Source organism: Leguminivora glycinivorella, chromosome 25 (assembly GCF_023078275.1).
Source record: "Leguminivora glycinivorella isolate SPB_JAAS2020 chromosome 25, LegGlyc_1.1, whole genome shotgun sequence".
Lineage (NCBI taxonomy): Eukaryota > Metazoa > Arthropoda > Insecta > Lepidoptera > Tortricidae > Leguminivora > Leguminivora glycinivorella.
Genome location: NC_062995.1, coordinates 11522891 through 11545610, shown reverse-complemented (window position 1 = coordinate 11545610; position 22720 = coordinate 11522891). Strand labels below are relative to the sequence as shown.

Sequence of the window (22720 nt, the reverse complement as noted above, 5' to 3'; positions counted from 1 at the left end):
AATCGGGACTGAATCGCGTATAACTATAGTGTTGAGTTCCTCACTCGTGAGGCACCTCATTTGTACCACTCATATTGTTAATTTGTCGCAGTACTTCACACGGCAAAAATGTATTGCATCACACTTCAACTCACCGCACCTCATTTTACTCGCTTGTGACAGTCGCAACACAAACACCTCACGCCTCACAAAGCATTCACGTACTTCAAATGTCACAAAAACGTCAAAACTCATCATCCACACGCGCGCCTCGCGGCCCTCAAATACTCGCTCGCAACAGTAGCAACACAAACACCTCATTTCTCACAGATCATGCACATACTTCAAATGTCACAAAACGTCAAAAACTCATCATCCACTCGCGCGCCTCGCGGCAGACGCGGCCCTCAAACTCCGTCGCGAGAGTCGACACCTCAAATGAAGTGATCAACCACACGTTCAGTTACCGAACTACAGACCTTATGGCCGGGACAAAAGGTCCACCGATAAAATAAAATGTATCGTTTGACTCGTTTGTACCGGAAATCGCTTTGTACCGGAAAGACAGAAGAGGCACTGTGACAACAACACTTCAAAAATCCTTTCAAAGTGAAACAGATAGTTACGTTTACCATAAGAGGGAGTGAGACAGACACACGCGGGCTTCAAATTTCCTCACCAAAAATACGTTACACATGACTCGAAAGAAAACAATCTTATGCGCCGCAAGTTTTCATACATTTTACGCCTTTTTGATCCCAGGATAGTTAACTTGCTCGCAAAAATCGCGCGAAAAATCAGACGATTTCGCGTGAACCACATCTTTTGTCTCTGTCGCATTTGTGAAGTCATGAATAAATGCAGCTGAGATGCAAAATGTTGTTTTTCGCGGCAGGTCTTCATTTTTGAATTTTTTGATAGCTATTATTGTGCTAACACATTGACCAGTATAACGTGATCTACCGCAGCAATAGAGTTTGTATGGCTATTGTTATGTGTAATCAGGGAGCTCTCTTAGACTGGACGTTGAAATGGTAACTCAAGTGTTTTGAATATTCGGAATACCAAGCATACCAATACAGAGGGCCAACCACTGAGAATATGCGTTTACGAAGCTTGCTTAAAAACAATTATTTACAAGATTACTGACCGAAATATAATATAAATTATGTGAAGCATGGTAGTTTAATTAAGTATTTAATCAGTAATAGAAAGAATAATTCATTTCTTAATTCAATAGAATGATAAATAAATCCGACACGAAACGTAATTCACAGGCGGTTGACGTTGACAGTAATGACAGTTTACAGAAGAAAAGTTGCATTAGCAATATTTGCATAATGCCCCAAGGGCTCCAACTCTCCCTCTATATAACTCTGGCTCTTTTCTTTTTTTTCCTCCCTTAGGATTATAGCTCTCTCAACCGATCAAGAACTCGATAGAAAACGATCAAGACCTTCAAAGGAATTCTCTGCTCCCACAACCTAGACGCTGGCGAAATTGTCCCAATGGACAGATGCCATGAGAACTAAAAACTGAACTGAACTAATATTTGCATAAAGTTTAGTTTTGTCCTACAGTGATAATACTAATAAATGAGCCAAAATGTAATAATGGTGACAACTTTTACACAATCAAATATACCTGTGATTCTGCCTTAGTGTCATTTGTGTCCAAAAAAATAGTGAAACTGAACTGAAAAGACTTACCGGCGTCGCGAATGTTGATGGTGTTTTTAATTACTATCATATTGCTTTTAAAACACATGGAGTGGTAAGTTTGTTATTTTTATGTAAAAGTGGTACTAATTATAAAACAATACGAACTTTAGTTTGTTTTAAAACATGCAGTTTTATGGTAACTATGCTAATCAAAGTATGTTATTATTAAGCTGTTAATAATATGAAACCACTGTAATTTGTAGCAGTAATTTAAATGGAACAAACTGTAAATAATATTATTCAATGGCAAAATTAGACCCAGTTCCATAAAAACATTAAATTAAGTTGTTATGCAGGCCTCTATGACAGTCCTTGAAATATTTTTTAATTTTATCTATTTTCTCTTGTTAAATATTCAAGTACTCATTATGACTAATGAAATTTAGTATGTATAAAGGATATTTACCTAGTACACAACTACACATACTAGTTTTTGTTGCCGATGGATTTTGTCAAACAGCCGATGCTAGAAATTATATATATATACAGATCAGTACCTCACCTCATTTGAAGTAAGACATTGTAACACCTCATTTTTGGAAATGAGGTACCCATACAAACTCATTTGAAATTGATGTCCTACCCATCACTATATAACTACATATTAAACTGACCTCCAACGTTTCAAGGACGGCGTTGTCCCCGTGGTCTCGGAGAAGACTGGCTTGAAATGACATCAACAAGTAGAAAAAGACTTTATGAACTTTATGATGAGAGAGAGCTGAACAAGAATTCAGAATTCCTGGACTATGTAAGAAACTACTCAAGAATCTTCAAGAAAGTGTGTTTAACTGCCAAGAAAAACTTTATTAGTTCTAAATTGAAAGTGTCGGACAACAAAGTGAAAACAACTTGGAGTATTATAAAAAAAGAAGCTGGTAAATGTAAATCACGCGATTGTCAAGTCAACATTGTATCAGATAATCAACAAATAGTGTCGAACAGCGATGTTGCCTCGGCATTCGAAGATTATTTCTCAAATATAGCCGTTAACACCACAAAATGTTTACATTCTTCTGCGGCTCAAGCCCATTCGTTACTTTGTGCTAATGTTAAGAAATGTTCACACCAGTTTTATATGCGGTCACTGAGCACGCGTTCCTTATGCGTGTGCCTTAGTTGTATTATCTAAAGCTATCCTAAAGTAAAATAGTTATTTGTTATACAAGGGGGCAAAGTTGTACTTTAACGTCGAGTGTGGAATTGAAAAACGAGCAAGTGAAAGGATTCTATAGTTGAACCACGAGCGAAGCGAGTGGTTCGAGAATAGAATCCTGAACTTGCGAGTTTTTTAACACACGAGAAGTAAAATACATTTGCACCCGAGTGTAACACAAAACTTTTCCCCTCACTATAGCGAGGAAACTACAACGCAAAAATGCGTTTATCACTGCTTCCAGTAGTTCCACAGGTGGTAAATCATCTTTATTACTAGATTCACCTACTTTTATCAATTTTAAAACTGTTAATTTGACTTTATTCAAGGTCAAATTACTTTACCCACTAGTGGATAAAATGCGTTTTTACCCGCTGGTATTAAAGGACAAAACACGTGTTTCCGAGCTAATAGTGAGGGGAAAATGAATAATCGCCTCGTTTATTCCTATATTCAAAACTTCCTAAATTGCTAATCTTTTGTTTACCGAGCCATGATAGCAAGAGCAACACGAAACTGAATTTAAATGAGTTTCCACTTAATACTGAACAAACCATAACACCCAAAAGGCTTTTGATGGACATAATTTATAACAAAGAGCAGTCTATTTGTGTTTCGGCCTCGGAGTTTAGTCCAATAAAGACATTTGAACAGTCTGTAGAACTTGGAATGAAATTTGCACGAAAATTTGGTACAGAATCACAAGTATTCTGCCAACGAATTTCATGGTCCATTTGAACGTTGTTTCGCTAAAGTTTTGCTGAGATTTTAGGCGCTTTTATGGAATAAATTTTCATTGAGATAAACTAGCGAACGAGGTACTTTTTTCATGAAAAATTTGCTATTTCGTTTTTATTTTTCTACATGTTTTAGAAGCTTTTGTTTCAAAAGTGCCTACGCGTACAATGATTATTAACAAATTAATATGTGACACAGCAAAATTTCATTTGAATTTAGTCAAGTAGACTCTGTAAATATTGTTAAAACATTCAAGTCACTCAATTTAAAGAAAACGGAAGACTTATGGGGAACATCAGTTAAAGTAATTAGTCATGTCATAGATATAATAGCACCTTACTTGGCCGTAATATATAATATTTAAATTTCACAAGGCACCTTTCCAGATCTTATGAAATGTAGCAAAGTCATACCGCTTTTTAACCGACTTCAAAAAAGGAGGAGGTTCTCAATTCGACTGAATGTTTTTTTTTTTATTTTTTTTTGTATGTATGTTATTCGATATCTCCGAGAATCGTGGACCGATTTTCAAAATTTTTTTTTTGATCGAACCGGTATAACCCCGAGATGGTCCCATTGGCACCAAGTCAGGGTCTGATGATGGGATCCTGGAGAAATCGAGGGAACTCTTCAAATGTTATAGGCACATGTAATGTTTTTAGTCTATTTTTCAAAGGTACACCAGTATTTACGTCTGATGGTAATAATTTTATGTGGCTGAGCTGATGATGGAAGGTCAACTCCTCAATGGTTAGGAGTTAAAGGATAATTCTTTCACTACTGTACATGTATTCGGACTGATACATATAATATCACTAGGAACCACTAAAAATCAACAAATAAATAAACTTTTTAACAAAAAATAAAACCGCCTTCAAAGATAAGCGCGTTACAAAACACGGAGAAACTAAAAAGCCAAAAATAATAAACCTTTCAATTCAGATTTCTTATCGTATTGCAATAAGCTAAACATCCAAATTATAAACAAATCAATTATTTTTGGAGTCGGTACCAGCCTGTGTATGGTTGGGTGGGGTAAACAGGCAATAGCAAGGCGACGAACAGGTCTGGTACCGACTACAAAAATAATTGATTTGTTTATAATTTGGATGTTTAGCTTATTGCAATACGATAAGAAATCTGAATTGAAAGGTTTATTATTTTTGGCTTTTTAGTTTCTCCGTGTTTTGTAACGCGCTTATCTTTGAAGGCGGTTTTATTAAATCGGGTGATTCGAGTGATATAACCAATTTCCATCCCATATCAATACTTCCTGTACTAAGTAAAGTCTTTGAGAAGCTAACGTTAAATGATCTACTAGGACACTTCAACAGACATAGATTACTTACAAGCAAACAGTTCGGTTTCACAAGGGGCCGTTCCACGACCGATGCTGCTTCGGTACTCTAAACATATATATAATATTTGGGAAAATTCTTGTGATGCAATTGGCATATTTTGTGATCTTTCAAAAGCCTTTGATTGTGTGGATCATGGAACGCTCATTTTGAAATTAGAACACTATGGTTTGTCTATAAATGCCCTAAACTTTATGTCTTCTTACCTTAGCAATAGAACACAAACAGTAGTTGTTAACAGTGCCACAAGGCTCAATTTTAGGTCCATTCCTGTTTTTGGTTTATATAAATGATTTGCCATGTATAGTAAAAAACTTTTGTGAAATAGTACTTTTTGCTGATGATACATCACTGCTTTTTAATGTTGACCGAAAATCTACGGATTACAATGTAATTAATAGCACGTTAGCTGATGTACTGCAGTGGTTTACTGTCAACAATTTACTTCTTAATTCTAAGAAAACCAAATGTATTCGATTTTCTCTGCCGAATGTTAAACCAATCGATACAAAAATACTTTTGAATGATGAATGCTTAGAGATGGTAGATACAACACTGTTCCTTGGTTTAACATTGGACAAAAATCTACAATGGAGTCCCCATATAAGGAAACTAGCAAGCAAATTAAGTTCAGCCGCATACGCCGTTAGGAGAATCAGGCAACTGACTAATGTTGAGACAGCTCGCCTAGTGTATCATAGTTATTTTCACAGTGTAATGTCATACGGTATTCTGGTTTGGGGCAAAGCAGCTGATAGACTATCTTTGTATTACAAAAGAGAGCAATTCGTTCTATTTACAACTTAGGAACACGTGAATCAGTAAGAGAACTCTTCAAAGAAATTAATATCTTAACTGTAGCTTCCCAATACATTTATGATAGTATAATTTATGTTGTTAAGAATTTAGACTGTTTCACTAAGAATTCTGATATCCATAATTATAACACTAGAAACAAAAATAAGCTTGCCATAAAGAAGTTTCGTGTCCGTAAAGTACAGAAGTCATTTGTTGGGCAATGCATTCATTTTTATAATAAGTTACCTGACACTGCTTTGAGATTACCCCTCCCAGCTCTTAAGAACTACTTAAAAAAATCATTGATGTTAAAGGCTTATTACAGAGTCGAGGACTATTTGACAGACAAACATGCATGGCCCGAACCAGAAACTACAAAAAACGAATAGCAATTAAAATAAATGTATTATGTATAGAGGACACAGTTCAGATAAGAAAGCACATCAAATATTTTATGTTGTGTAGGTAAATTACATATTTAATGATATTGAGATTCATATTATCTTTTTCTTCTGTGACAATTTGATATGTTTTCTCTGAAGAAGAACGACGTATTATTAAGCAATAATATAATTTATTGAAATTAATTTCCATAGAGTACCTAGTCTGTTCATATTCTTTGATGAATACTTTTGCATGTTAAATTGTATCTTGTTATTTAATGCATGTTAATTATAAGATGTAATGTTTTGAAAAGAAGTTGCCCGCCGAGTTTCTTGCCGGTCCCATAGTGGATACCCCCCTCCCAACTGAGGGGGGACTGAAATCTTCTCGAGGCTGAGGCGTAGGGTTAGAGCCGGCGTAGCTTTATTTGACGTTCATATGCGCATTGTAATATGCCTACTTGAAAAATAAATATTTCATTTTCAACTAGGAACCCTTATAGTTTCGCCATGTCTGTCTGTCCGTCCGTCCGTCCGCGGATAATCTCAGTAACCGTTAGCACTAGAAAGCTGAAATTTGGTACCAATATGTATATCCATCACGCTAACAAAGTGCAAAAAAAAAATTGAAAAAAAAAAATAGGGTACCCCCCCCCCCCTACATGTAAAGTGGCGGCTGATATTTTTTTTCATTCCAACTCCAACGTGTGATATATTGTTAGATAGGTATTAAAAAAACCTGGTTGTCTGTAAAGTCTGTTTAAGGACGGTAGTTTGACGTGATAACGTCAAACATTACAGTAGTATAGACAGGGGCGGCTCACTCCGCGATTCTATCGCTGCGCTACAAAGTACATGCTGGCGGCCGCGAGTTCGCGGCCTAAGAGCGTGCGCAGACAGAGAGCGGTCTGCGTTCTGTCAGAGTTCGCGTTCTGGTGACCGTTGACCGCTCAAGAGCTCGAACGCACACAGGCGGCGTTCAAATTCTCGCGTTCTAGTTTCGTTTGGGTCTTTGTACATGCAACATGTCACAGGAGAGTTCGTTTTCCTATGAAGAATTATTGCTCAAAAATTCCATCTATTAAATTCTCCTTACAGATGAACAGCGATTCGATATTTTAATTCGCATGTCGATGAATAGTTTCATTAATTGAGAAAAATAAAGTCTGGCTGTATTTTTAGAACATTGTAATTATTTATTAAGGATAAAATAAACATAACAGCATTTCGTCGTGTACTATCCGTAGATTTGACCTCAGAAATTCTTCTTTTTCCTAACCAATTCATTATTTTTTCTGTGTTTGCAACCTCGAACATCCCCGCGTTCCGGCGTTCTCTGTCTCGGCGGGAAAAGAACGCTAGAACGCGGCGTTCCGCTTTGACCGCCGCGGGCAGACTGCCCGCTGTGTGCGTTGCTGCTACAGACTCTGTACATTCTAAAGAACGCAGAACGCTGAACGCGGAACGCAGAACTCTAGACCGCTCTCTGTCTGCGCACGCTCTTATAATGAGTGGCGCGCGGTGCGTTTTCACGGAACTCACGTTCCCACTTTCTATTGTTACTTTACGTCGCGAGTTTTTTAAAGCTTCTTTTAAAGTGAATGGCTTATAATGCTTAGTTAAATAAACATCATGAATAAAATAGGACAATATTACACAGATCTACTATTGCTTAAGTCACACGGAAAAGTTCAATAAGGCTTGTGATGTTGGGATTTCAACAATAATATATAAATACTGTACATGTACTCGTAATACTCGTATATACCTAGAAAGTACCCAAGACTTGAATATAATAGCATTTTATCTGAGTATTAAATCGTTTTAATTCATAGGCAACCCTATCGTCCGACGCTGCGCACGTGCGGCTCGTTTCTTTGTTAGAATTTTGTAGGCATTCAAAAGGCGGCATTTCGTGAACATCAAAGCAGTGGGCCTTCTGTACTTGTACTATTATATATTCTGAGGTATAGATTAAACGATGAGATATTCAAATGCAAGAATTACTTATCTATATTGCCGCAATTGTATTGAACACACATGAAAATCACAATAACATTTCACTTCACTTTATAAACATTTGAGTTCACGTGTATCTTTTATGCTAGGCTAGGCGCAATGACTGCGGCCGGTGTGATTAATACGTTAGGCCGTTTTCACATTAAATTTATCCGATCCGATATCGGATGTCGGAAGGGTTTCAATAGAAAAAATCCAAGATGGCGCCTGTAATGTATGGGATATCGGATCGGATAATGTGAAAACGCACTTAGGGTCGCCGCGCCGGTCGGTCGGCCCAATGAAATAAAATGCAAAAATATTTTTAACTTCTGATTAGCAGAAACGTCTGCAATCGATGCCACTAGGCCGTGACTGCCGTGAGTTCAAGTTTCACCCAAGGCAGACATTTTCCACTTTTAAATTTATGCAAAAATATTTTATGAATTTTATGATTTACTTTTATAAAATGGTCATTTACTTTTTTACCTTCCCTAGACTTTAGGCAGGTAGGTATAAAATACATATACGTACTTTGTAGTGTAGTCACATAAATGCAAGCTCTGTCTACCCCGCAGGGGATGTAGGCGTGATTATATGTATGTATGTTTTCACTAATATCCACCATTACCAATATTATAAAACAGAAACAAAAACCGGCCAAGAGCGTGTCGGGCCACGCTCAGTGTAGGGTTCCGTAGTTTTCCGTATTTTTCTCAAAAACTACTGAACCTATCAAGTTCAAAACAATTTTCCTAGAAAGTCTTTATAAAGTTCTACTTTTGTGATTTTTTTCATATTTTTTAAACTTACGGTTAAAAGTTAGAGGGGGGGGAGGGCGCACTTGTTTTTCCTTTAGGAGCGATTATTTCCGAAAATACTAATATTATCAAAAAACCATCTTAGCAAACCCTTATTCATTTTTAAATACCTATCCAACAATATATCACACGTTGGGGTTGGAATGAAAAAAAATATCAGCCCCCACTTTACATGTAGGGGGGGGGGGGGGGGGGTACCCTAATAAAACATTTTTTTCCATTTTTTATTTTTGCACTTTGTCGGCGTGATTGAAATACATATTGGTACCAAATTTCAGCTTTCTAGTGCTAACGGTTACTGAGATTATCCGCGGACGGACGGACGGACAGACAGACATGGCGAAACTATAAGGGTTCCTAGTTGACTACGGAACCCTAAAAAAATCACTAGTACTTGTTGGAAGTCGGAGCGTGTATACCACCCTTATAATCCAATCTGTCTTTGCATGTCGTGTGAATGAAGCTTAACATTATTTTGTAATCTGTGCTCTCTGGTTTTTCGCACTTTCTCTTTTGGTCCAGACCAGACGCATTGATGGACAGACGTGTTCCCTTGAATTTCTACCTAAGTGCTACGACTACTTGCTTGTATGTGAGTTTAATAAATATCTTCAATCTGCAAAGCGTGACTTATTATTCCACTGCCCTGCGGAACCTCGGTTCCGCTTATCAGGTTCTGGGCACAGTCACGATTAATCTGTTTTGTCGTCACGCCATCGCCACGTGGATACTGCTGGTCGCCGACAACGGTAAGCGCATTTACCATTATGGCCGCCGAGTCGAATCAGACGCCGAGCTTCTCCAACCAAGCTATTGAAAAGCTTCGTGGCGCTGAAAATTATCCCACATGGAAATATCAGATGAAGATGCTTCTCACCCTCGATGGCACATGGGGAACTGTCATGGGAACCGACACAGATGCTACACACGTAAGTCGGGCATTGGCTCGAATTGGTCTGTGTCTACTACGTGCCTACAACACATTAGAAATGCGACGACTGCTAAGGGAGCATGGGATAACCTCAAAACTGTTTTTGAGAACACTGGTTTGTATCGACGGGTGCTGCTACTGAGACAACTGCACCGTATAGAATATACACAGTTCAACTCCATGTCTCGTTACCTTGAAGCTGTAATGTCGCTTGTGCATCAATTAGCAGATATTGATAAGAAAATAGAAGACAAAGAAGTAGTCGAACTTCTTCTTAGCGGACTACCGGAAGAGTATGACGCTCTCGTGAGCAACCTGGAGACCGCAAACATCACCGATGATAATCTCACTGCTGACATGGTAAGATCTCGCCTTCTACAAGAAGAAATGAGGAAAAAGGAAAGATCTTCCGTTGATGAAGCCGCTATGTTTTCAAAGGCAAGGAACCATCCCGCTAGTTCAGCATCGTCAAGGCAATCAAAACCTATCACGTGCCACTACTGCGGTAAGGGAGGCCACATCAAGAGCAAGTGCTTCAAGTACAGAAGAGATAAGGTGAAGAATCATGTATAGGGCAACCCTGCGCTGCTGTCAAACACTTCGCTCAAATCAACTCTCCGTTAATAAAATCCTATTATTACTATTTTAGTGTTTTTTCGGAGTAATTTGTTGCTTAAATCGTCAATTATCGGCATCAATTTAAGTTGATCAAAATACAATAGTGCTTCCTAGCGAAATAAGTGCGAAAATTATCATTATAAAAAGTGCAGTGCGCGTCCCCCGTACCACGACACCGCCTCGGGCAAGGAAGTCGCTATCGCTCGCGCGGCTCGCAATACTAATCTCTGCATTTGATCGTCAAGTTGCGCTTTTGTGGTACAGGGCACCTTCAAAACTACAATGTCACCCAAGATCAAAACAAAGATATGTTCTGGCTGTGATGGGGGAATATCGGACACTAAAAATATGCTGATATGTAAAACGGGAGCCTGTCAAAAGGTCTTTTGCAAACTTTGCATTCCAATTGAACTATCTTTGGCAGAAAAAAATGTCTGGACATGCCCAAATTGCAAAGCTACGTCGAAAAGAGGCGGCGATAACTCCTCGACTCCTGTTCGTACGACGCAGTACGATTGTAACGTCACAATGCGTAAACAAAACAAAACGTCTCAACAACTACAGTCTACAACGGGATCGGGACCAGAGGTGGACAAGTCGACGGCGGAACCCGCAATGCCCCAGACACCTTCTCTAGGGACTCCCGGTGATCTGACTGAGCTAACGTCAGAAATAAAACTTTTACGTGGTGACATGTCAAACCTCAGGAACCAACTATCTTCTGCTTTGGACTCCCTGGCTAAGTGCCAAACCCGTATGGATGAAATAAACGGCAAACTCGCAGACACCGAGCGCCGGCTGCAGGCTTTGGAGGACCAGCAATCGCAAAATGTACGCATTAAGGCTACATTACAGGACCTTGAAAACAAGTACAACATGCAAGCACAACTTGCTTTAAGAAATGAAATAGAAATCATCGGTTGCCCAGAAATCAAAAACGAAAATCTACATCACACTACAATGGCCATAGCCACCAAGATTGGTATCAGTGTATCGGAACTAGACATAGACTTTGTTTCAAGAGTGGGACCCATAAGAAAACAATCCAGCAACGAGTCTAGCCAAGCACCACGGCCTGTGATTGTACGTTTTGCCCGCCGGAAGGTAAGAGATGACTTTCTAGTAAAATCAAAAACCCGACGAAATCTGGATACTGCGGATATTATCACAGAATGCACCCCACAGAAACTATACATTAATGAACGGCTTACTTACGAAAACCGTCTGTTATTTCGTAGGACCAGAGAGCGGGCGGGCCAGGCAAACTTCAAATACTGTTGGACTCGAAGTGGATTCATCTACACAAGAAAGCGAGACGGTGCAGAGGCCATCAAGATCACCAGCTACGACTGTATCGACCGCGTCTTTGGATCTCCACAGCAGCCTGAACTTGCTTCTAAAGGCTGCCCTGATGTGTAATTGCGCCCTAATTACAAGATTAACTGGTATTTCGTTAATATACTTCTTAGGTTTAGTATATGTCAGCCAAGAAATAGTAACAACTCTTTCTAAACTTAGTTGTATTTATTTTTGTTGTATTTTTAATATTGGAACTTCATTAAAGTGTAGTCAGCATATCAGAAATTCTTCACCATCACACATACTCACTACAAATATATTACACACATCAAAATACACTACTACTTGCCAACCTGTTAAGAAATATGATCCTGGAGCCTCCCTTTCCCTTTGGCTTTGTACTGATACTCCCTTCATGCAGCCGCCGCCACCGAGCTAGACCCGGGGAAGATATTGATGAAACTTTCATGGTAAGTTGCCACTCGGTAGGGACTCCAGAGCTATGCCAAAAGTACCTTAGTCACACACATAACATAAAAATTCTAACATTTAATATTCGGAGCCTACAATGTAATATTTCAAGTTTTTTGGTAACTTTAAAGCGTTTTAATGCAAAGTTTGATTTTATAGTTTTGACTGAATGCTGGCTGAAGGATGGCTTAATGATAGAACAAATAGATGGCTACAATTCCTACCAAACTAAAAATTTTGGTAACCAGGCAAGTGGGGTCGTAGTATATATAAGAGACATTTGGAATGCCCAAGTAAGTGAACCAAAAATTCAAGATGCCGATTGTCTATTGATTGAAGTTCCAAAATGTTTCTCTCTTGTTGGAATCTATCGCTCTCCCTCGGTGAATAATATTGACCCTTTTTTAACATCGCTAGAAGCTTTTATACAGAGTACTAATAATAATTTGGACCTTATTATAACAGGGGACATAAATATAGACATCATGAAGGCTACGCCCCAATCTTCTGATTATTTATGTCTCATGGCTAGCCTAGGTCTCACTTTAGCTATTAATAAGCCTACAAGAATGGAAGCATGCCTGGATCATTTTTTTGTAAAATCAATAAAATCTTATAAAACAGTGGTTTGTGAAACAGATATTACTGATCATGATATGGTCATACTTTCCTTGTCAAATAAAAATAAATCAGTTCCAATAGAAAGGTCAGTATACAAATTAGATTACAAAGCTATTTTTAAGGAATTAGGTCAAGCGGATTGGGATTCTATCACCAATAGTTCCTCCCCTACTGAAGCTGCTGATGCTTTCACTGAATTTTTGACTAAAATTATTCAAAATAATTCGACCAAAAGATCAATCAGTCGCTCCAAATTTAATATAAAACCTTGGATGACCCCGGGATTAATCCGATGCTCCAGACATAAGGACCGATTGCATTTAATAAGCCGCAAAAACCCAAGTGACCTTAATGCCAAATTAATTTACACGCGTTATAGAAATTTTTATATAACACTTATTCGAAAACTACGAACCGAGTATGAGCACAATCTAGTTAATGAAAATCGCAATGACCCTAAACAACTGTGGAAAACTATTAAACAAATAATACAAATCCCGAAAGATAATGGAACCCCTGGCTATGCCACAATAAAATCCACTGTACTAGACTCACTGAATCATATAAATAATTATTTTGCGACCATTGGTCAATCACTCGCAAATAGTATCCTAGCAAATTGTGGAGTAACTGAAGCGGCCCTTGCATCAAAAATCAAAATACCCGCATCACCATCAAAATCCTTCTTTTTGTCCCCCACTAACATACAGGAAGTAGAAAGTATAATCATGAGCCTTAAATCGAGTGGTGCTACAGGAATAGATGGAATAAGCAATCAGTTCCTGAAGCGCGCAAAAGACCACATAGTTAAGCCTCTCACAACCATATGTAATCTTAGTCTGGAGCATGGTTCTTTCCCAGATACCTGGAAAACGGCAGCTATAGTACCTATTTTTAAATGTGGAGCAAAGGATAACGTAGGTAACTACAGACCAATATCACTTTTATCAAGCTGCTCAAAAGTGCTAGAAAAATTAGTTAACAAAAGGCTTATCAACTTCCTAAACTCAGAAGGCCTGCTGTCTGAAAGGCAATTTGGATTCAGACAAGGCAAATCGACTGAAGATGCTGTCTCCCTCTTTTCCAAACTGGTCAGTGCATACTTGGATAAGGGTAATCCGTGTATTGGAGTTTTCTTAGACCTATCCAAGGCTTTCGATACAGTGTCAATTCCTATTCTACTACAGAAACTCGAGCGCCTTGGAATTAGAGGAGTAGCCCTATCATGGTTTAGTAGTTACCTGACTGACAGACGTCAATGTACAAAGCTTGGAAACACGTTAAGTGAGTCAAAACCAGTTGCTTTTGGAGTCCCTCAAGGGAGTATCCTAGGTCCAACACTTTTTATAGCATATTTAAATGATATCACAAGTAATCCCTTAGTTAACGCAGATATCATTTGCTACGCAGATGATACTGCAATACTATTTCACGGTAATTCTTGGCCACAATGTTTAGATTTTGCTCGCTGTGGTATTAGTTCAATTTATAGTTGGCTAAAAAGTAATCTGCTAACTCTCAATTCCGCTAAAACGAAATTTCTCTGTTTTCACAAAACCGCTGCCTCAGTGCCCAAAATAATCCCCGAGTTAAAGATTCATGATCCTAACTGCCATCAAGATTCGAAGTCTTGTAACTGTTGTACAATTGAACGATCGTCGTCAATAAAGTACTTAGGCGTCACTCTAGACGAAAAGCTTACTTTTTCTTACCATATTGAATCCGTGTCGACTAGAGTAAGAAAACTCATTTATGTGATGAAGAGGCTAAGGGATGTCACTGACAAGAAACTACTGAAAATCATATACATTGCACTTTGTCAGCCAATCTTAACTTACTGTATCACCGTTTGGGGAGGTGCAACAAGCTCAGCAATGATCACCTTGGAAAGGGCACAGAGATTTTTACTTAAGACGGCCCTTAAAAAACCCAGGCTGTATCGTACAGTTGACGTATATAAGGACATGGATGTGCTCAGTATCCGTAAACTTGCGATCCTTAGGTTAACAATGGTAATGCATCGTGAATTAATAAAGTCAGATTATCGCACCTCTAATAATAAGCGTGTTTTTAAATTACCCATCCCTAGGACAAGAACTGCTTTCGCAAAAAGGTTTCAAAACTTTCTCTTGCCACACTTATATAATAAAGTAAACATAAAATGTGACATCAAAAACTGTACTGCTAACAAAGCTAAACACATAGTCACTTCTTGGATTAAAGATCTTAGTTATAATGACACAGAACAACTTATGAAAACTAATGGTTGGTAAAGGGTACATTGTATCAATAGGCTTTGATATTATATTTTACTTACACTTACACACACACACACACACACACACACACACACACACACACCTTATATACAAGTCATTCACTCCTGCTGACTACAAATATACAATAAAGGTTATTTAATTAAATGTGTTAACACTAGTAAAATCGAAAATTCGTTACTGAACTATACTGTGATTAACCGTGTTACCCTTGTTAAGTCTGGTTAGCTTTAGTCTTAAATAATTTTTAGTCATTAGAATTGTTTCTTCAGCGTAGGAAAAGTAAATGTAATATGTAAATGGTAATGTTTGGACTGACTCCACGAGACAGGCCTAGCCTAGTGTGGTGGTCAAAGGTAAAATCTTTTGTAACACTTTTTGGCAAATAAACTATTTTTATTTTATTTATTTTTATTTTTATTATTTTAGAATCGGTCACTTCTAGCTACCGAGATATCCAAAGCCTTATTTGTCAAGAAGTAAATACAAAATACAAAATCATTTATTCAGCAAATAGGCCACAGGGGCACTTTTACATGTCAACATTACAGAGTATTCATTAAAGTTAAACAAATGAAATTAATAGAAATATTAACTAAAAATATTAATCATAAGCAAAGTAGCTATACACTGATATAGAATTAGAGATGTATAAAGTCTCTAAATGTCATATTATTACTATAAACTATAATCAATACATAAAGAAAGTGCAAACAGATACAAAGATAAAAGAAATCTATAATACTTCAATAGTTGTAAAAGACTGAATATTACAAGTAAAAATATTATACTTAATCAAATAATCCATGGAGATGTATAGCGTCTCCAAGAGTCAAATTTTATAAAATTAAAATATTTAAAAGTAAAAACCTTTGTCAAATAATACAAAAAAAATACAGAAAACGAACAGCTAAATTACACATTTCAAGAGCTGTACAAGTCTCTAGTTGTCAATCATTAAAGTACTAATCAAGTTTACAAATAAGGGCCAATCAAGGTTACAAATTAAGTTTAAAAATATAATCAAAATCTCAGAGATGTATAAGGTCTCTAAGTGTCCAAAAAACTAACATTAACTTAATCAAACAAGTCATCCTTTTACCTGGATTCTGGGTGTTCCAATCATCTTTGTAACGACAAGAGTATACTGAACAACTACAAGGAGCTGCCCGGCCAAGGAAGTAAAGTGACTTTGGCCAACGATGACTCTGTATCAGCCGAAGGTGTCGGGGACCTGCCACTGGGAGGCATCATCAATAAACTTGAGAAGGTATTATATGTTCCTAGTTTGTCTGCTAATCTTTTATCTGTAAGTAAATTATGTGATATAGGCTATACTGTAGTTTTTACCAAAGAGAAGTGTAATATTTATAAAAGTTGTAAAATTCATGGCAACCCTCTTACCTCTGCATCTAATAGATGTGGTTTATATGAATGGGATGGGTGTAGTCAAAGGAAAGGGACTTCGCAGGAAGTGCATTCTTCCATGTTCTTGCAAAGGCAAGATACACAGAGTGCTAATGTAGCTGTTTCTAATCTGCCATACAATCTTTTGCATTCCCGTTTAGGCCACTTAAGTTTTAAAAACATGTGTGCTTTAAGGGATGATCCTGCAACTGGTATAAAATTTCAGGAATCTGAAGGTGCGAAGTGTGAGACCTGTCTGCTTGGGAAGCAAGTTGTAAAGAACTAACCAAGATTACAAGCAAAATAGAAGAAAATTTATTGCCAGTGAGGTTTATGAACATTTTGGTAAAATAAGTACTTACTTGTGAAATTTTACGTCAGATTTCGGTTTCCATTTACTTCCACAATGGTTCACTATGCAATACATAGCTCAGAACTTAAGTAAATCGTCGAAAAACGTTTATTTTGCAAAATAAATCTCTGAATCGGTGAATGAATTTTGACAATTCTGACATATCGGGCATATTTTTTTATTATTAGTGTTTCCATAGTACGCAGGAGGTAAATACCGGAGAAATAAGGTTTTTGATTGAGTTTTTTTTTTGTATAATACAATGAAAATGAAATGAAATGAAAATGAAATATTTATTTTTCAAGTAGGCATATTACAATGCGCATATGAACGTCAAATAAAGCTACGCCGGCTCTAACCCTACGCCTCAGCCTCGAGAAGATTTCAGTCCCCCCTCAGTTGGGAGGGGGGTATCCACTATGGGACCGGCAAGAAACTCGGCGGGCAACTTCTTTTCAAAACATTACATCTTATAATTAACATGCATTAAATAACAACATACAATTTAACATGCAAAAGTATTCATCAAAGAATATGAACAGACTAGGTACTCTATGGAAATCAATTTCAATAAATTATATTATTGCTTAATAATACGTCGTTCTTCTTCAGAGAAAACATATCAAATTGTCATAGAAGAAAAAGATAATATGAATCTCAATATCATTAAATATGTAATTTACCTACACAACATAAAATATAAAATATTTGATGTGCTTTCTTATCTGAACTGTGTCCTCTATACATAATACAATTATTTTAATTGCTATTCGTTTTTTGTAGTTTCTGGTTCGGGCCATGCATGTTTGTCTGTCAAATAGTCCTCGACTCTGTAATAAGCCTTTAACATCAATGATTTTTTTAAGTAGTTCTTAAGAGCTGGGAGGGGTAATCTCAAAGCAGTGTCAGGTAACTTATTATAAAAATGAATGCATTGCCCAACAAATGACTTCTGTACTTTACGGACACGAAACTTCTTTATGGCAAGCTTATTTTTGTTTCTAGTGTTATAATTATGGATATCAGAATTCTTAGTGAAACAGTCTAAATTCTTAACAACATAAATTATACTATCATAGAAAAGTAAGTCAATTTGATTGAAGAATGTTTTATACGTTTTTTTTATTAACTTATCTGGCAATACATCACAGTGTTGGAATGAGATAGAACATAGGAGTAAAGGTGAATGAACCTGGCTTCAACTCATTGGTCGGCACGCACTATCCAGAGATATATATAAAATTCTTGGTAACGAGTTATTAGGCTTCCCCATAGATTTAGAATTATTAAACTAGATTGTTTAGTTAGGTCAAAAAGTGTGTCCACATGAGAGGTAATTGTTTGGGCTGGTGTCCCTCTCGCACTTGCTGACAATGTCAACATTATTCAGTGACGTCATCACTGTCATAAATTGGGGATACCAGTCAATTTTCAAAGTTACTACTAAATCTACTAACACCCAATTGAAAGTATTTTTTAATTATACAAATCTTTGATTTACTGGCATCAAAATAATTACATTATAATTATTTTCAAATTTTTTGAAATATATCGAAACCCTAGTTTGAATAAATAAATAAAAATAAAAAGTTTGAATATAACATTAAAATAAAATAAGAAGTTATAAAGTCAGGTAATATACAGATAAAAATACTACTAATATGGGAACCTCATTAACACTGGCAACACGTGCGAGAGGGACACCAGCCCAAACAATGCCCTCTCATGTGGACCGTTTTCGCTAGTCTGATACGATCGACTTTCTGTTTCAGTAATAAGGTTTAATTTCGTATGGCAAAAAATGTGATTGAGCTGTCCCCTGTAAAGGTCTTTGGGCTTCCCTCAGACAGTCTTAAAAATTGACACTGACAGATCTGTCAGTGTCTTGTCAGTGTCAGTTTGAACTGTCAGATTGCCATAGATTTAGAATTATTAAACTAGATTGTTTAGTTAGGTCAAAAAGCGTGTCCACATGAGAGGTAATTGTTTGGGCTGGTGTCCCTCTCGCACTTTTTTTTTTTTTTTTTTTTTTTTTTTTCATGGCTTTTACTCCTCGCTAATTTAAGCGGGGTGAATTCTGCCAATGTCGAGGTGAAGACTTTTGACTTTTTTTTTTTTTTTAACGAGAGTGTTCGGTGAAATTTTGATAATGTTTTTGGAAGGATAGGTTGGGAACCTAAAACGAAAAAAAAACAACGTTATGGACGACACAGACAAAAACAAAACATATTACATAACACATATGACACTGTACCAACATTAGTGAAAAAGAGCGGGAAGCGGATGACAGTTTGTTAAAGCAAGCAACATAGCGGATGAAATAGAGGAAGAAAAAACATAGAAATATATATTATATAAATTATATATGATATTTTTAACAATGACTAAGACTGAAGTTTACAGTTTTATGTTATGTACGTGTATATACTTAATTAGAATTGCCGTTAAGGGAGGATCCATAAGAGCGAGAAGTGTATTGAAATTAACAGGACGCGGAATAGTAACAGGTAAAACGTCATACAAAGAGTAATTGAATCTCGAACAAGAAAAGAAAATGTGATCTACCGTGCCTTCGTCCAACCCACATTCGCACAATGAAGTATCCCGGACATGTATCTTAGCAAGGAACACAGGCGTACAAACTGGTCTTAGGCGTAACCGACATATTGTTGAGGTAACCCATTTTGGCTGAGTACGAAATCTGAAAAACCATGGCTAATGGATATTCTTGCATGGGTAATCTTCTGTTGAATACGCCCATAATGTTTTCCTACTACCAGTCTGGAAGAATTCCAACGGTTTTGCCATGTGGTGACTAAATCAGTTTGAGCATTGCTAAGAAGGTCAGAACTATATATACTGTTGTAGCCTGGTGATCCCAACTCAATAGCTTTCTTTGCCCATGAGTCTGCAGATTCATTACCGTCAATACCACAATGGCTGGGTATCCATGCAAGAGTAATTTTTAATCCCTTTGTGTCACATTTTCTTAACAAAGCCTTTATTTGCAGAATCAATGGGTACTTTGTCTTCATTTTGAACTGATTGCCCATAATAGCTTGAAGGCAACTCCTGCTATCAGAGAAAATGATCACTTTTTGTATATTATGGGAGTCAGCATATGCTACAGCCTCTAAGATAGCAACAGCTTCACCTGTAAATATCGAGGACTGTGGAGGGCACTTGAACATTAAGACAATGTTATATTTGGGAATCACTACTGCTGATCCAACACAATTTGCGGAATCTATTTTGGAAGCGTCAGTAAACACTGGTAAGTATCCTGGCCATTTTCTCTCGCACTTACTGACAATGTCAACAATGTGACATGTGAATGTGATCTGACAGTTCAAACTGACACTGACAAGACACTGACAGATCTGAACTGTCAGATTGCATACAAGTTTTTTTTAAGATTATGAATTTTTAAGACTGTCTGTGGGGAGCCTAACACTAAAATAATATAAGAAGTTATAAAATCAGGTAATATACAGATAAAAATACTACTACTATGGGAACCTCATTAACACTGGCAACACGTGCGAGAGGGACACCAGCCCAAACAATGCCCTCTCATGTGGACCGTTTTCGCTAGTTTGATACGATCGACTTTCTATTTCAGTAATAAAGTTCAATTTCGTATGGCAAAAAATGTGATTGAGCTGTCCCCTGTAAAGGTCTTTGCAGATTGCATACAATTTTTTTTTAAGATTATGAATTTTTAAGACTGTCTGTGGGAAGCCTAAAGCTAGGAACATACTACGCGGACGTCCGTCGTAAATCGACCGCGACCGCGACCGATCAGTGTGCACGGAACAAAACATCCAGCGAGCCAGATTTCGATCGGACGTCCATGCGCTCAAGGCCACGTCCACGTCCGTCGACCGATAGTTTGCACGGTTATGTCCAGATTCCCGTCCGCGGTCGATTCACGACGGACGTCCGCGTAGTGTGTTCCTAGCTTTAGACGTTATCACGTCAAAAAACACGTAGGTCAGGCCATAGACTAAGGAAATATGAAACTCTATTATCTATGTATTTTTGCTACCAAAATATTATGGACTTTAGTACTATTAATAATAGATGTCATTTTGATTTGATAGCATTTTTTTTGTGTCGTAATGTTGGGAATCATTGCTTGATGATATTATCATACTATGGAGTGACGACGGGCTGGAGGCTAATTTACAATTTCCGTTCGACCGACTTGATCAGCTCGTCTGGTCTGGCCCTTAAGGCCGAACTACCCAAAGACAATAGAATTGAGCTGTCAAATTTTCTCATTGGTCACTACTGTCAGTGTCACTAGTAGGGTTGCCAACCGTACTATATAATATAGTACTGTACTATATTTTGGCCCAGCGTACTATATTCTAGATAAAGCATATATAGTACGCAAAAGTACTATATTTTTGGGGTCCATGCCAGTGGCGAATTTACACTAGAGTCAAACCGCCAGGAGCGGCGTTTTGATAATGAAAAAAAATTTCGCGCTCGCTCCACTCGCGCTTTTATTCATATTTAACCTTCACTGTAAATTTCATTACTTCGTTCTGTCCTGCAAATATTGCAGTTACGTATAAAGCCACCGTTGTTTGCAAACATTTGTATTTTTTTCCATGAAATCTTAAATAACGACATTTCTTAAGGGGATTCTCTACTCCGCTGAGCTTCGATTTGAATCCATTACTATTATGAATATTACGATAGTTTCTGAAGCATATCATATTAACAGAATCGTCTTTAAACAAACTAGCATCCCATAATTACTTCTAATACTTCACAGCTCATTGATTCTGTGATATTTAGCATCAAAGTTGAACTATTTTAGGACCGAAACTGGTTCTTTGGTCAAAATTTTTGCCTTAATTAGTTTAAAATTAAAATCGCTTTTGCATTTTTATAAAAGTCTAGATTTCATTGAAGAAAAAATGTTTTTAAAACAATGTCAAATTTCATAAAAATTATAAGTACTTATAATATGGGTATTTTTTTAAAATATGGGTCTTGTAAAAAAAGTAAGTAGGTAACAATTGAAATTAAAAGAATATTAATAGGTACGTAAGTAAAAATTGCACACCTGTCAATACTACTCAATACATTTAGAAAGTGATAGAAGACTCAATATTGCATATTTTTCCAAATACGCCATATATATTGTTGGTGTTCAATAAAACATTTGGTACATTACATACAATAGATAAACTAGTTATATATTACGCTAAGTAAAACATTCGACAACATGAAAGTTTGCTTTTTTAAAAAAGGTCAAATGTTAAGTTGGTAAATGTGAGCTTGGCAAATAAAACAATAAGTTGGGAAATGAACATTCGGCGGAATAAGGCCCCGCGCACACGGAGGCAACAGTTGCTCGGCGACTTTCGTATTTGTATGAAAAGTTGCGTCGCCTCGTGTGCGCACTTTCATACTAAGCCATGGTCGCGACAAAAAAGTCGCCGGCAACAGTTGCCCGTGTGCGCGGGCCCTAAAATTGCGCGAAACGTGAGTTGGGAAGTGATATTCGGCCATACAACTTTCGACGATACTTAAATAAGAGAACCAATGCCACACAAAACTTGTCAAAAATCGATGAAAACCGAATGGAGCCCCTTAGAGTGGACAGAAAGAACGATCTCTACGACTTGGTTATCGATTATGTGTACCGTACTATATTTTATTTCGGTGTACTATATTTTTTAGATGGAATTTTCTAAAATACTATATTTCCCTAAAAAAAAGTTGGCAACCCTAGTCACTAGTGTCAGTGTCTCTTCACAAGTTCACATCTTTATT

General features: G+C 37.2%; 1 protein-coding gene across 1 annotated transcript; it reads left to right on the top strand.

Moving 5' to 3' along the window:
* Nucleotides 1-10519: 10519 nt before the first annotated feature.
* On the top strand, nt 10520-12238 carry LOC125239168. The gene is made up of 2 exons (XM_048146680.1): nt 10520-11605; nt 11740-12238. Exons 1-2 carry the CDS (start codon nt 10784-10786, stop codon nt 11887-11889), a joined length of 972 nt encoding a protein of 323 aa, XP_048002637.1. The 5' UTR covers nt 10520-10783; the 3' UTR covers nt 11890-12238.
* Nucleotides 12239-22720: the final 10482 nt, after the last annotated feature.